The sequence below is a fragment of the Cricetulus griseus genome, chromosome 3, assembly GCF_003668045.3.
Source record: "Cricetulus griseus strain 17A/GY chromosome 3, alternate assembly CriGri-PICRH-1.0, whole genome shotgun sequence".
Classification (NCBI taxonomy): domain Eukaryota; kingdom Metazoa; phylum Chordata; class Mammalia; order Rodentia; family Cricetidae; genus Cricetulus; species Cricetulus griseus.
In genome coordinates, this window is record NC_048596.1 from 114,875,593 (window position 1) to 114,890,164 (window position 14,572).

At 41.5% G+C, this 14,572-nt stretch overlaps 1 protein-coding gene across 2 annotated transcripts in view; it reads right to left on the reverse strand.

The window, feature by feature from the left end:
* Efl1 (elongation factor like GTPase 1) overlaps window positions 1-14,572 on the reverse strand; it is a 118,105-nt gene that overhangs the window by 69,490 nt on the left and 34,043 nt on the right. The window contains exons 12-15 of one of the 2 annotated variants that reach the window (XM_027407550.1): window positions 13,240-13,339; window positions 10,717-10,829; window positions 10,294-10,460; window positions 7,576-7,714 (exon numbers count right to left, since the gene is read on the reverse strand). In XM_027407550.1, the coding sequence (XP_027263351.1) occupies window positions 7,576-7,714; window positions 10,294-10,460; window positions 10,717-10,829; window positions 13,240-13,339 (519 nt within the window). Of the gene's footprint in view, window positions 1-7,575; window positions 7,715-10,293; window positions 10,461-10,677; window positions 10,830-13,239; window positions 13,340-14,572 lie in introns of both variants that reach the window. The other variant, XM_027407549.1, reaches the window with a different exon arrangement.

Genomic DNA, 14,572 nt, shown 5'->3' on the forward strand with positions numbered 1-14,572 from the left:
AGCTTCCATAATGCTCATCATTGTATTATAGATTAGGGAGTTCATTACTTAGTGTTTCCAAGGTTCAGTCCCCCATATGTAAAATAGTCCTGTCTCACCAGCAAGGAGTGAATAATACCACCACTGAGAAATATTTAGTACAGTTTCTAGCACATAGTAAGCCTGGACAGACATTAGTTGTTAATGTTATTACCACAGCCAATGTTAGCACAGGTCTCTATGATCGAACAATCAGTCTTATTGTCTATGACAGCATGAGCACTGATAGAAGGACCAGGCAAAATAACCCAGGTGATACACAATTGGCCGACATTACTTCATCACAAACTTGATAACCAGCCAGGGAGAGGTGGTATCATGGAAACCAGTATCATGAATTGCAAGAATCAGAAAAGCCTCATGACACTTGAACTGTTTCCCAGAACATGAAGGAAAAGCGCCGTAACTTTGATTTGTTTCACATCTATTCCACATACAGCAAGAGATGACTTCGCTTGCCTGAATTTTCAAATTTACCTACGTAGAGCTTGAGCTATATTTTAAAGTATTTTTAATGGATTATGACATTGGACTTTCTTTAGCCAAAGGCCTTGCATATAGCAAGCAAGCAATCTATTACTGAGCTTCATCCCCAGTGAGGAAAGTTATTTTTTTAAATATTGACTATACATAAAAGGTATTACATTAAAATTTAAGAGAAAGCTCTATAATCAAGAACTCAGGTAAGAAGACACATGCAGAACTGGGACTGAGACAGATCCCAGAATCACACAGGCAGACAAATGCACCAGGCACAGATGGCTTTACCTGTAAGAGAGCTACTTCAAACTTGCAGAAAGACAACCTGCAAATGACACACACACTGATCCCAACCTTACTTCTACAGTTCAGCTACAGAGTCCTAGAGTACTGCTAGCACAATTGATGTTGTGAATTTTATTGTCATTTGTTTTCAAATGATTTAAATGTAAATGAATGGCTATAGTTTAGTGGCCACCAACCAGACAGTGCAATCCCAGAAGGGGAAAGAGACGGAAGTTTTCTATTTGGGGCTTCCATGATACTTAGGAAACAGTGGTCAGTTGTCCTCACAGTAAGACAGAAATCTGGATAAAACACCTATGTTAAATCTAACATTCTATTAAAAGAATGTGCAGTGATCAATGGCTGGGATTTTTCTCTATGATTGCAAAGGCAACTTAATACACAGAAAATGAAATATAATTCATGACCTTAGTGACAACAGGAAAGTCTGTAATACTCTGTTGTCACAATCTGAGGTTTCATCATTCAGTCATTCCCAGCCTGATGAGAGCCACTGAGTCACAGGTGAAGTTGAAACACTAGGGACGTTACCACTCAAGCCAGAAGCAGATACAACCGCTGGTATTTACATCCCTTTACTGGCAATATAAAAACATGAAGAAATAGGTTATCACCATTACATAAAAAGAAAAATTGTAAAGAAAGCCAGATTAAGCTATGAAATGTAAGAGTTAATTTTTTGATTAAAATATAACTCCAATCAAAAAGGCTGATAATATACATTGTAAAAATTCTCAAGAAGTCAATTTAAAGTATTATAACAGTATCCCCAAGACTTGAGAGTAAGACCACCCACTTTCTCTTCTAAGAGATTCAGTGTGGCTGGATTTATGTTGAGGTCTTTGATCCATTTGGATTTAAGTTGTGTGCATGGGGATAGATATGGATCTATCTGCAGTCTTCTACATGCCAGCATCCAGTTATGCCAGCACCATTTGTTGAAGATGCTTTCGGTTTTCCATTGAATAGTTTTAGCTTTTTTTTTTTTTTGTCAAAAATCAGGTGTTCATAGGTGTGTGGGTTAATATCAGGGTTTTCAATTTGATTCCACTCGTCTACCTGTCTATTTTTGCGCCAATACCGAGCTGTTTTCAGGATTATAGCTCTATAATAGAGCTTGAAGTCAGGGATGGTGATGCCTCCGGATGTTCCTTTATTGTACAGGGTTGTTTTGGCTATCCTGGGTCTTTTGTTTTTCCATATAAAGCTGAGAATTGTTCTTTTAAGGTCTGTGAAGAATTGTGCTGGGATTTTGATGGGGATTGCATTGAATCTGTAGATTGCTTTTGGCAAGATTGCCATTTTTACTATGTTGATCCTACCTATCCAAGAGCAAGGGAGATATTTCCATTTTCTGGTATCTTCTTTAATTTCTTTCTTTAAAGACTCAAAGTTCTTGTTATACAGGTCTTTCACTTGTTCACTTATCGTTACTCCAAGGTATTTTATGTAGATTTCCTTTGAAATCAAGTCAAACTCACTGGTAAAAAAATCCTTCCAACGCTTTTTGTTTCTAGGTTATTCATATAAACGGAATATATTCTCTCTCTCTCTCTTTCTCTCTCTCCCTTTCTCTCCCTCAAACACAAACACATACACGCCATTCAACCCATAATGACCACTGATACTAACTTCCTATTGGTCCAGCAACCAACTATGGCAGAATTAAATCTGTTCAGAAAAGGGCTAATTAATATTTATTATTTTCCTTATGTTGTGAAAAGAGGAATATCATGTTTCCTCTCAGAATATGTCCCTGAACTTTTAAAGGCTCAACCATATGGAAGAGATCTACAAGAGTATATGAAAAGGCCAGGATTTGGAATTCTAATTCAATTTCCCCTCATATTTTAGTACAAGCCTGTAGCAAACATTTATTTTTAGAGATATTTTCAGTGGAGAATTTAACAAAAGACTATTGTGTGCTTGACACAGTTAGGTCTCTTTGGTCCCATCTATACCAACTATACAACAAACATCAGGTTGGAATTAAATAACTTTAAACTTTAAATCTACTATTTCCAGCCGACAAAATCTATTCCATACTTATCAGCACATCCAAGTTCTAAAGTGAGTTACAGCTGAGTTCAAATGTGAAATCTGCATTTTCAAGTGTTCCCATAAAGGAACTCCCCCGTGGAGCCTGGCTACCTAATACTGATTGTCCAAGAACACCATAGAATGTTTTCATTTCCTCTTCCAACAAAACAATTTTCGTCTGCACTGAATGAACTCACTGCTACATGGTTTCTGATGGAAAGCAGATGGCCATCAGTCACATCATTTGCCACCATTTTCTTATTAAATACGGCTGACATTTTCTCTAAGTGAACAAAGTCACAAAGAGCTCACAGGCCTTCCCCAATCACATGAACATCTCTATCTTCAGTTGTAATATGTATAGATAGGTCTACAAAACACAAAGGAAAACAAGAAATTATCTGTGAACAGTAGTGTGGTGGTTTCAAAGCACTGTCCACAAATCCTAAGACTGGCCCCCTCATTAAAAGTGAGAGTTAAAAAAAAAAAAACAAAACACTAAAAACAGATAGTTTTCTTTCTTAGAATATGGGTCATAACTCACTTCTAACAAACAGGATGTGGTGGCACGATGCTGAAAGCTGTGGAAGGCATGCCACAAAGGTGACAGAGCTCCTGAATGCTGGGACATACTCACAAAAATAATTTAAGGAGATGAATGATGTACTTTAGCACAGTTCTAGAGACTGCATTCCACAATTGTTGGCTCCATTGATTCTAGGCCTGTGCTGAAGCAGAACAGGATAATGGAGTGAAGAGGGGGTAGGCTACTTACCTCATGGTCTGGAAGCAGGGGGAAGGCAGCAGTCAAGATAGACCCTTTAAAGACACATCCTGGTGATCCAGTCTCCAGGGTGACCCATCTCTGAGAGTGTCTACAAATTCCCCAAGTAACACTACCAACAACAGGAGCACTATTGACAGGAGAAGAGCACTTAAGGAATGAGCCTGTGGGGGAAATTCATATTCAAAGTGGAACAAACCACTTACCTGTAAAGCCTAGTTACCCCCAACCAAGGCCACAGCCCAGAGGTGGCATTAGCCTCCAGCACTTGGACTGAAAGGCTCTTCCTACTACTCTTCCTACCTCTAGGCTTTGAGCTCCCCCAGCAGACACCCATGGAACACACACCACCTACACCAAGCAAATTCAAAAACTGCAGGTGCATTAAAAAAAAAAAAAAAGCCATGTTTATTTTAAGCCACTAGGCTTTAAGTTTATAATACAGCAATGGGAAATTGGAACATGAGAATTATTCTACCCACTTCAGCTAGCCTAATTTTTCATTTCAAACTATAAACAATGAAAACCTGTGTGGATATACCTGGTTAAAACTAAAGTCAATGTACCCTAGAAACACTTCATTGTCCTGAGCTACCAGTTAGCCTTCTCTGCTACCCATCTTCTAAATCGAAAGCTCCGAGCTTCCTCCTCCTTCACTCTTGCTAGCCCTAAACAGCTGCTTTTATTAAACACCTTGGCTTATGAACTTATGACTGCTAACATACGCTGCATGGTTTTAAATCAATGAACAAATGGAATTTGCCTCAAGAGGCTGTTCCAGGTTCTGAAGCCACAAATCAGTTCACGGTGTTGTGATGGAGCCATTCGAATGGGTCATCAGGCCCAAGTGACCATGTCGAAACAGTTACTGCTTCTTCTAACGAATACTGGCAGGGAAAATGGCCTAATTACTGAAATAAAGTTTAACCACGGGCCTGAGAAGTTAGAGGCTTAGAAGGGACCTGGATATAGGATATTGTTCTTTTCCAACCCTGGAGATAGTGACAATCCAGGTAAATAGGCAGAGGCAGGCAGCAGATCTCTGTGAGTTCAGGCCAGCCTGGTCTACGGAGTGATTTCAGGAAAGCCAGGGTTATACAGTGAATCCTGTCTCAAAAGACAAAGAAAAAAAAGAAAAAGAATTTTAAACTGACTGCATTTGACTTGGGTTATCAGCCAGCTACAATACAATAGGAATGTCAAATTGAATTTTGTAGGTATTTTATAATTTTGTTAGTATTTTATAGTTAGAACAACAAAATGTAACCATATATTGCTATTAAATGTTCTGTCTTTCACATTTTAGCTAAATAATAAATATAATAAATGAATCCACAGGAATTCATAGATAACAATCTTGGCAAACAATTAAGTATAGCCATCCTGTTTCTACCAGAGGAAACAGAATTGTCGATAACAATAATAACTAATGCAGTTAGTTCAAATCAATGGTAAATCCTTAGGCCCAGCAAGGTTGCATGACTGGCTAGAAGCCAATATAACTAGTTGGAGGGAACTGTGGGCAGAATCTTGTTGTCTTTGTTCTTGCTAGTTATGCAGGGAGCTAGGTTAGATTTGGAAACAATTACTGCCTGTCTCAATTTGGAGAGCAAATCAAAGAGGCTAGCCTGGCTCTAATTCCTTCTGTGTTACATTTATAATCCTGGGGGGAGGGAGGGGCAGTAAATCTTGCTTGTTGATGTGAAGAAACACAACTTTAACAAAGGGGACTCAGAAATTGACAGGCAACAAGAGATGAGAGGTGGAGGTGACTTGGCTGGCAGTATAAACCAGACCTCTGAAAAACACTCATAGCCCCAGTTATCTCTACACTCAATCCTGGGCCTCCCTTGCAGTTAGCAGGACATAGAACAATCAGAGAAAAATGACTACACACCAAGATCACCAGGAAAGCCCCTTTACTCCTGAATAAAACCACGAATCTACTGGAGGCTGTGATGATTTATCTTCTTAACTGGGTGAGAAATGACTAGGAGGTTTAATGAAGCATGCCCCAGGCTGTGTGTGTTTCCAGAGACAATTGGATCATGAGAGTTCTGATCTAAGGAACAGTTTGACTCCTGGGAAGCAGAATTCTGGAAGGGGTTGGGGGAGCTGCCAGACATGGGCCACCAGGGCGGTGCCCGTCCATGAAGGTTTATCTTATCCTTCCTGTCATGGCTTCACTCTTCCTCCCATCCACCAAGGTCTGAGGCACTCTGCTCTGTTTCTTGGCTACCATAACTTCACACTGCATGCTCCTGCCACCATAATGTTCTGTCTCACCAAGGGCCCAGAGTCAAACAGTCGAGGACTATGGACTGAGATCTCAGCATCTAAATACAGTCCGAATGCATACAGGAAATACACCTGGCTTTTCCCACTCAAATCTACTTCACCTCAAAGTTATGAGTCCCTTTGGCATATCCTTAAATAGGTAAATGACAAATAATGTTGAGTCACTTTTACTCACCTCCTACTCCATTCCCCAATTTTTAGAAAATAAGACAGAGGGGTGTGTGCGTGTGTATGTCTGTATACATACATACATACATACATACATACATACATACATATCTTTTTTTTTCCTCAAGAAGAAATGAGCAGTTTTAGCTCACAGTAGGTGCTTTCCTTATAGCAGAGGGCAGAACCATGGCTGCCTTGAGAGATGGATGAGAAAGAAATGGTTTTAGTACTTCTACTAACACTTAACCACAACTATGGACAGTGTCTAGAACCCAGAAGAAACTAGAAACCACTGCCTGACATACTTCCGTCACTTGTACTGGAGAAGACAACACAAGGAGTCACAGGTAGAGGCACCATCATGAAGGCACTCCATGCTGTCCACACCACATCTTCCTTTCCCTGAGCATCAGGCTGAGCTCTTCTAGGTTATGGGGCCATTCAAGAAAAACAGGGAGTCTAACATAGTAATCCCAATGAGGGCTTAGGAGCAGAGGGGTGTTCTCATTCTCCCAAAGTTCTCATGAAGTTGGCTATGGTCACTCACAAAGCTAGATCAATCATCAGCTTGACCCTAACTGCAGCAGTATTTTCCAAAGTAGAAACAAAAGAGAGAATAGGGAAGGAAGAAGCCAGGAATTCTACTAATTCCATGTCAAATTAAAAAAAATTAATGAATTTTTTTTTTAAAGGAAAAGAATACACCTCAGTAGGAGCATGACAAAATGTTTTGACAAATTTCTTAGATTAAAGCCCACAAAATTGGGGCAAACCAGTAGCTATTCTAGACCAATACCCTTGATGTAACAAGGACTTCTCATTTAGCAGTCACTGAATGAACAGCTCTACAGCTAACGAGGACCATATGGCTCAGAGTCCAAGTGCACAATGGAACACAGCACTCCATGTCCTGGTTCTGATGAAGAACTTGCCTCAAGAACAGCCAAAAGAGCCTCAGTGGATTCTGCAAGAAGTGCAGGAATCAAGCCAGGGACAAGGAACAATATTCACAGAAAAATTAATACCAATCAGTTACTTTCAGTGGTAAGAAGTACTTGGTGGTGGGGAGGTTGTGTAAGGAAAAATGGAACGAATTTAAACAAACCATCATAACAAAACAGCTTCCAAAAATTTAGAACCAAATCTGTAGTCCCAGAAATGCTGGGTCATCTATACTGACTTTATATGAGTAAGAAGTCTCTTTTTAGCTTCCAAACAAGTGGCACCCTTACTTAAGACAGAGCGTCACCGTTTACTTAAGCAGCACATATGTTTGAACTACATATCCAAATCGCTGACTCATATGCTGGTGACTCAATTATTCTAAGTTAAACACTCCATAAAAAATTATGCACTATGGAAAAAGACAGAGTATTCTCTTTGAGAATGTCACTAAATGACCTGTGACATGTTGGACAGCCTTCAATGCTGGAGTGAATGGAGTAGCCAGCAGCACCTACCCAGCACATTTCCTGGGGGCACTTCCTCCAGATCTTCCAGCTCTCTTCCCATCAGAAGATACAGGTTCTCCAGAGTACAGCATGCCATATGGGGGACTGGAGGCAGGTCCTCTAGCGGAGCTGAGAAGCCTAGTGGAACCTGCCAGAGAAAGATGATGGAAACCAAGTGAGGAGATGAGTGAGGTATCACAGGGCCCTCAAGCTTTTAGTTAGCACCAAGACACTGTGTGGTCACCTTTGTCTCTACCCAAAACACACAAAGCTGAAATGCTATTTTCCATTCTCCATGGGTTATGATAAAAACAAGTCACATTTGATGAATAAGTTCGGGAAGTACTAAAACCTATCACATATTTAAAATGTGTCTAAATCCCCACCTATAAGCTTTGAGATTAAAAAAATTCTTCTGTGACCTGGTAGCTCCCCTTCTGTTGGTCCAGAGCCTCTTGTCACTGTGGATGAGCATTATGCCATGCAACAGTTCTCAGATGACTATGCCATGCTTGCTTCAACATTCATTATTACCATTATTATTGCAAATTGTTGGGCTCTTCTGATAATGTTATAAAGCATTCAACAAGAACTGTGCTAGTGCCTTGAGACACATGAAAATAACTGATAAAAACACCACGAAAAAGCTGAGCACCTGCTAGGTACATATGCCACATGGTTAATATGAAAGGGAGCATATGTTGAAATACTAGGAACACTGAAGAAAAGACAGAACACACATGTATAAACACACACACAACTGCAGAGTTATGAGCCCCCTCCTTCATTATTTATTTTTAAAGAGACAATGTCATGTATGATTCAAGGTGTGAGTTTCATAGGTATTTGGAAATGTACCCTCCATATCCAGGGTACCCAGGAAGTGTTTCAATCAACCAATGCATCTTTGGTGCCCACAGGCCCAAAGCTAGTACTAAGATGGAGTAAAATATCTTAGCTCTAACGTATGAGGTCAAGACAATTTACATCACAAGCAAAGAGTGGCTGATGGAAAAGGGGCAAAGCAAGAAAACTCAGGGAGGCTCAGAACAAAGGCAGACTTGGGAAGCTCAGGAAAGAGATGGCTTTTTGACATGACACACCTCAATGTTCATGTTCTGTATGACTGCAACACTCAAGAGCAGCTCTAAAGACAACATGACAGGAAATCTAAAATGTAAGCAACACCCTAAGCCTGATGGTACTTGGAAGGCTGAGGCAGAAGGATCATAGCTCAAGGCCCGCCTAGGCTACAGAATGAGCTCAGGGCTATCCTAGGTAACTCGGTGAGGCTCTGTCTCAAAATAAAAGTAAAACAGACCGTGGCTGTAGCTCAGTGCCTGCCATGCACATCCCTGGTTCAATCTCTACTAGTGTGTCCACACGCAGCACAAGTGCACACGCTCCTCCCCAGCCCCTCTCTCGGAAGCATATCTTTTCTAGTTGATTCTGCAAAGGAGAAAAGCTCATCAACATCCTGGTGACAGCAGTGTAAAATCCCAAGGACACCCAGCTAAGTCAGACCCAGAGTCTTAGAAAGCATAAGCCAGTAACCTGCACTTTTCTCAACTGCCGGTTATGTTAGGATCTGTAACACACAGCAACAGAAAAATAGCACAAAGGACATGGGTAGGATCTCAGTAGGGCTAACTTCCACAGTGGGTCTGAGATGTTTCACATATCCTTTCAAAAAAGGATATCAGACTAGGATTCCCATGGCTCTGACTCCATGGAGTCAACTGTCTTTTGTGTTGCTTAGCTGTAGATACATGAACAACTGGTTCCAACCTGTAGTCTCAGTGATAGACAACACACCAGACGGCGGTGAACGGGAGTACTGACGGGAATTGTAACAGCCAGGAAGTCAGTGCTTCACAGAACAATCCTTGCCACTGGGACAGTTTAGAGTACATGACTCTCAGTGACAAGCTAAGAACTTCTAAGATCGCAGCAGCTTCCCACAAATCACAAGTCTCCGCACACTAAGTCCTGTGCTCTGTCCCACAGCCTAGCAAGGCCTGCCTAACCATCAGGCAGCACTGGAGAAAATAAACTGAACAGTAGAGACTGAGGACAAACTTTCTTCAGCTGCTCCCCCTGTCTCCTACCTGCATCTAGCTGCAGTGTCCTGGTCACCTACAGATAAGCTACTTCCATGAGGCCAGGTGTTTATGTGCCTAAGGGGTCATGTTACTCACTGTTGAGTTGCTTCTTGCTGGTCCTGCCTGGTGCTTTAGAGTCTTTCTCATCCATTTTTAATACCAACGCCTATGTCATGTGTTCCCTGATAATTCTGGCCTATGGCCTCTTACGGCCCTGGCTCAATCATTTCTCCATGCTGGCTGTCCATCCGCTCTCAGACAGGCCTGAGTAATTGCTTCCTATACCTTTGGCTTGAGTCATTGGGATTTTGGCTCTGTATACTTCTTGAAGATGGACCAATGGCCTAGCTCTAGAATAACATCTCCATCTACTTCTTCCCTCCATCCCAAAGTGACTCTTACCAAGCTTGATGTGCAAAAGGCCCGAAAAGCTGTTTACCTGCTTTTAAGGTTCCCAAATACTACTATAGGAACCATTTACACAAAATATTGCCAAGGCAACACAACAGAAGACACAGGAATTGGGGTGCCTTTGGCCCATTTAACCATTCTCCACCACACCTTGCCAGTCTGAGAGTTACCAGACCCTTAAAATAAGGCCTTGAATTTTACTCCTAACTCTTACCCGTTGTAAAAACTCAACAGGGCTGTACTTGGGTCCCAAGACAAAAATTTTCTGTCCTCTTCGAGCTATGCCACTGAACACACGAGCAAATGCAATGAAGGCTTCTTGGCTGCTTTCTTCCTGGGCCACAGGTTGAGGGCTAATACTTGCCACGTCTGGCTCATCACCTGCCAGGCACAAAAAGATATTCAGTGCCATGAATGCTTACTTCAACCCAGGAGCTGTTTGTACATCCAGAAGAAATATTGAATAGGAATATTTGACCCAAGAATAGAAACAATATTGATAAAAACTATGACAAAAGTTAAAAGGTAAGGGACAATGTAGCAAGATAAGCACAGATGTCCAATACTTTACACCAAAGCCTGTTTAGGAATGCTGTACCTCTTGGCTCATCTCCCTGGGGACCTGTTTCAAGGGTACCTCCATCCTGGGTGGGACCTTGGGGTGCCTGCCCCTGTGTTCCTGCAAGCCTTTCTGCGTGTCTCTGTCGTGCACGTTCACGTCTTTGGGCGATTTCTTCTTGAGTGAGAGGCCTATAGGAGGTCACAAATATGTTATGATCTGGCAGCACCAAGCACCTCTCAGCTCCTTCAAGAACAAGTGCTCATATGGCTACAGAGCAGTCCCAAGTCCCCCCCCCCCCCCCCGCCCCCTGTCCCCCCCCAAGCAGAGGCTTCTCCAAAAGCAATCAGGGGAGCAGGTTCTCTGGCCTGCTATATCCCCAGAGGTTCTGGACCTATGAACTGGTGTACAATTGCCCATGGCCCCAAGTAGCATGAAGTGCAGTCACACAAAACCTTCCACAGACACTCAATAGCTTTTCTGGTAGAGGCTAACAAGGATAAAGAAGAAAGTGGCTAGCGGGCAGCGATGGTTGAAACACCCTGAGAAGTATGCAAAAGGCCACAATAAGAAAGGAGGTTTTCTTTCTAAGTTCAAAAGTATGTCTTCATGGAGAATGAACATTCACGATGTCAGGCTGAGAACTCACAATTCAGCAGCACTAAAAGGTCAAATTCAAACTATCAGCCACTATTAGGCACAGGGGATATTCAAAAAGAAAAGGCAATATGTAAGTGGGATGAGTGTTTGCCAGGGGTCAGTATGAAGAAAGGGAGGGACCATTAGCAATAATGGAATAATGCTTATTTCTTTTTTCCCCCCATGACAAGTGACTCTCTTTTCTACCAGGATAGAGAAGGTACTTGGAGTCTTAATACTGCAAAAATCACTATTAAAAAGAAGGTTGAGGATGGGTATTTAGCTTAGGAATTTGGGTTTGTAAGGGAGAAACTCAATTGAGAAAATGCTTCCATCAACTGGCCTGCAGGCAAGTCTGTGGGACATTTCTTTGATTAATGATTGATGTGGAAGGTCCCAGCCCACTGTGGATAGTGCTACCTCTGGGCAGGTGGTCTTGGGTTATATAAGAAAGGCTGAAGCAAACCACGGGGAGCGAGCCAGTAAGCAGAGTTCCTCCATGATATCTGCTTCAACCTCTCCTCCAGGTTCCTGACTCCTTCCATATGGACTGCAGCACAGATGCATCCATGAAGACACTCTTTCCTCTCAGTTAAAAGTCTCACCATATAAAAAGAAAAACTAATGACATAAAAAACAATAAACATATACATTAAAATAAGTATAATAATGAAAAGTGCCACTGCACTCCAACAGTGCACTTCATATTTTAGGAAAAACTAGGTATTGAGAATCAATAGTGGTTTTTAAGCAGGAAACTTAATCTTCAGAAGGAAGTCATTGCAAAGATTATTTTGAAGGGGTGGCAAAATAGTTCACTGGGTAAAGTGCTTGCCACCAAGCCTGAAGATCTAAGTTTTATGACCAGGACTCTGACGGGGTAGGAAAAGAACTGACAACTGACTCCCACACACTGTCCTCTTAAGCAAGTAAATAAATAAATGTAAATAAAAAAAAAACTTTGAAAAAAGGTTGAGAAAAATCACTCTGGAGCATGGTGAGAAATATACTGGAGAGTCTCAGGCAGCAGAACCAGCTCAGAAGTTGCTTCAATTATTTCCAGAAATGACCAGGTTCTCTAAGAAAAGTATGCTGGGATCCAGTCTCTGCCTCTGCCAAGCCTGTTCTAGACACCTGACTAGAATATACAGGCCCTGAGTCAGCATACTTGCTGATGCTAACACACCTCATCTGGGAAGTGAATTTGCATTAAGGAGTGCTACCTCCCATCCCCTGCCTCCTGCCTAGGAATCAGGGAGTGAGGCCTTGAGCTGTTGAAGTCAACCTCCTGCTCCTCAGAAAGAAGAGCCCTCACCATGCCATACTTCCTGTCCCTGGTCCTGGAGTCTGATCACTCCTCAGAACCCTGCCATGGAATTAATCTCTCTTCTAACAAAACTCCTCATTACAAAGTAATTCTTCTTAGTGTCCTCTTGATCCACCAGACCCACCCAAAACTCAACAGGATCTAACTAGTTGGGGAGGCAGGAGCCATGGGGAAGAGAAGACGACATGGGGAGCAGACAATGGAGAACAGAAGACTCTGAACTTGACAAATCCTCTCCACAACCTGCCACCCTTGCAGACAGAACCTACAGTGAACTGATGATCAGATACCCAGTCTCCACTGAGGTAGACATACCTAGAGACAGAGAAGGCTGACTGCATCATATCTGACATGCTCAATGAAAGGGTAACTGTCATTAACAGGGCTATTACTAGCCTTTAAGTTTATATAAATTCAAATCAATATTCCACTGGTGATTTCAACAGCTTTCTTCTACAGATGTAACAGAAGGATAGATGATTAAATGGATTCTAGAAGTTACCCCAGGGATGTGCACAATTCCAAGGTAGGGGTGAGGAAGAGTGGCAACATCTATGCCTTCCACCCATATCCCAGTTACATGTCTACCAGCCAATCATAAGCCTTTTCCCTAGTCCAGCCCCTCTTTCTCTTACCTTGGCTTATTCTGAGGCAAGGTTTTCGCATCAACTGCAAACATTTTGGAAACAAAGATAATAACTGGAGCAGTATCTTCACTTCCACATTTCATAAAAGCTAAATAAACAGGAAACAATGTTACTGCTTTTCTCAAGATTAAAAACCTAAAAATGGTTGTGAACAGCAATTACATTTAGAATACAGCATCATCTAAACATGTTAACTCTTTATAGCTGTGATAAAGCAAGAGCTGGACAATGCAGAAAAAGGAACAAAGCTGAAGGGTGGGAGCTGGTGACAGGGCTTGGCCATCCACAGGAAAACGTAATCACTGTTTCTCTGTATCCAAGGGAGAAGGTATAGAACAAAGTACTCCTACCTGGATCAAAAGCCAATAATAGAGTTCCTTAAATGTTTTTCTAATCCCTTATAATGATAAATTAAAGTATGAAATAAACAAAAATAATGTGTCATCAGGGTTGGAGAGATGTCTCATCAGTGAAGAGCACTGACTGCTCTTCTAGAGGACCCAGGTTCAAATCCCAGTATACACATGGCAGTTCACAACCATCTGTAACTCTAGCTCCCACAGGCATCAAGCAAATATGCGGTACACAGGCATGCATGTATGCAAAACTCATATGCAAATAATGATAATCATAATAATACTAAAATTTAAAAATAATGTATCAGGACAGTAACAAAACTCAGAAATAAAGATTCATTCAATGCCAGAGAGAAGTCAATTCTCTCTAAGAATATAAAGTTTAACACAATTCCATATCAACATATGTCACAACCTCAGGGATCCTCATCTTTTTCAGAACCTAAACACAGGCATAAAATCACTGATTATCAGTTTTTAGAAAACTCGTTACCTCTTATCAAAATAACTTCTACAGAGAATGAAACATTCAAACAAACAAACAAACAAACAAACAAACAAACAAACCAGGCAGTGGTGGCACACGCTTTTAATCCCAGCACTAGGGAAACAGAGGCAGGAAGATCTCTGTGAGTTTGAGGCCAGCCTGGTCTACAGAGTGAGTTCCAGGAAGCCAAGGAAACCCTGACTTGAAAAACAAAACAAACAAACAAATAAAATAATTAAAATATAACAAGAAAACTACAGGAAGCAAGAACTCTACAGTTTTGAGCATGTCAATACCATCAGTCAGACTGTAGCTAGAGAACACAAGTGAGAGAGAATGGCAACTAGCCTGGAGAAGCTGGAGGAAATGCTGGGCAGTAGTTGGATTCTGGATTATTTTAAATAAAGAACTGGCAGTTATTTTCCAATAGAGTGGATCCAGGGGTGTGAGGTCAATGCAAAAACCACAGACGACACCA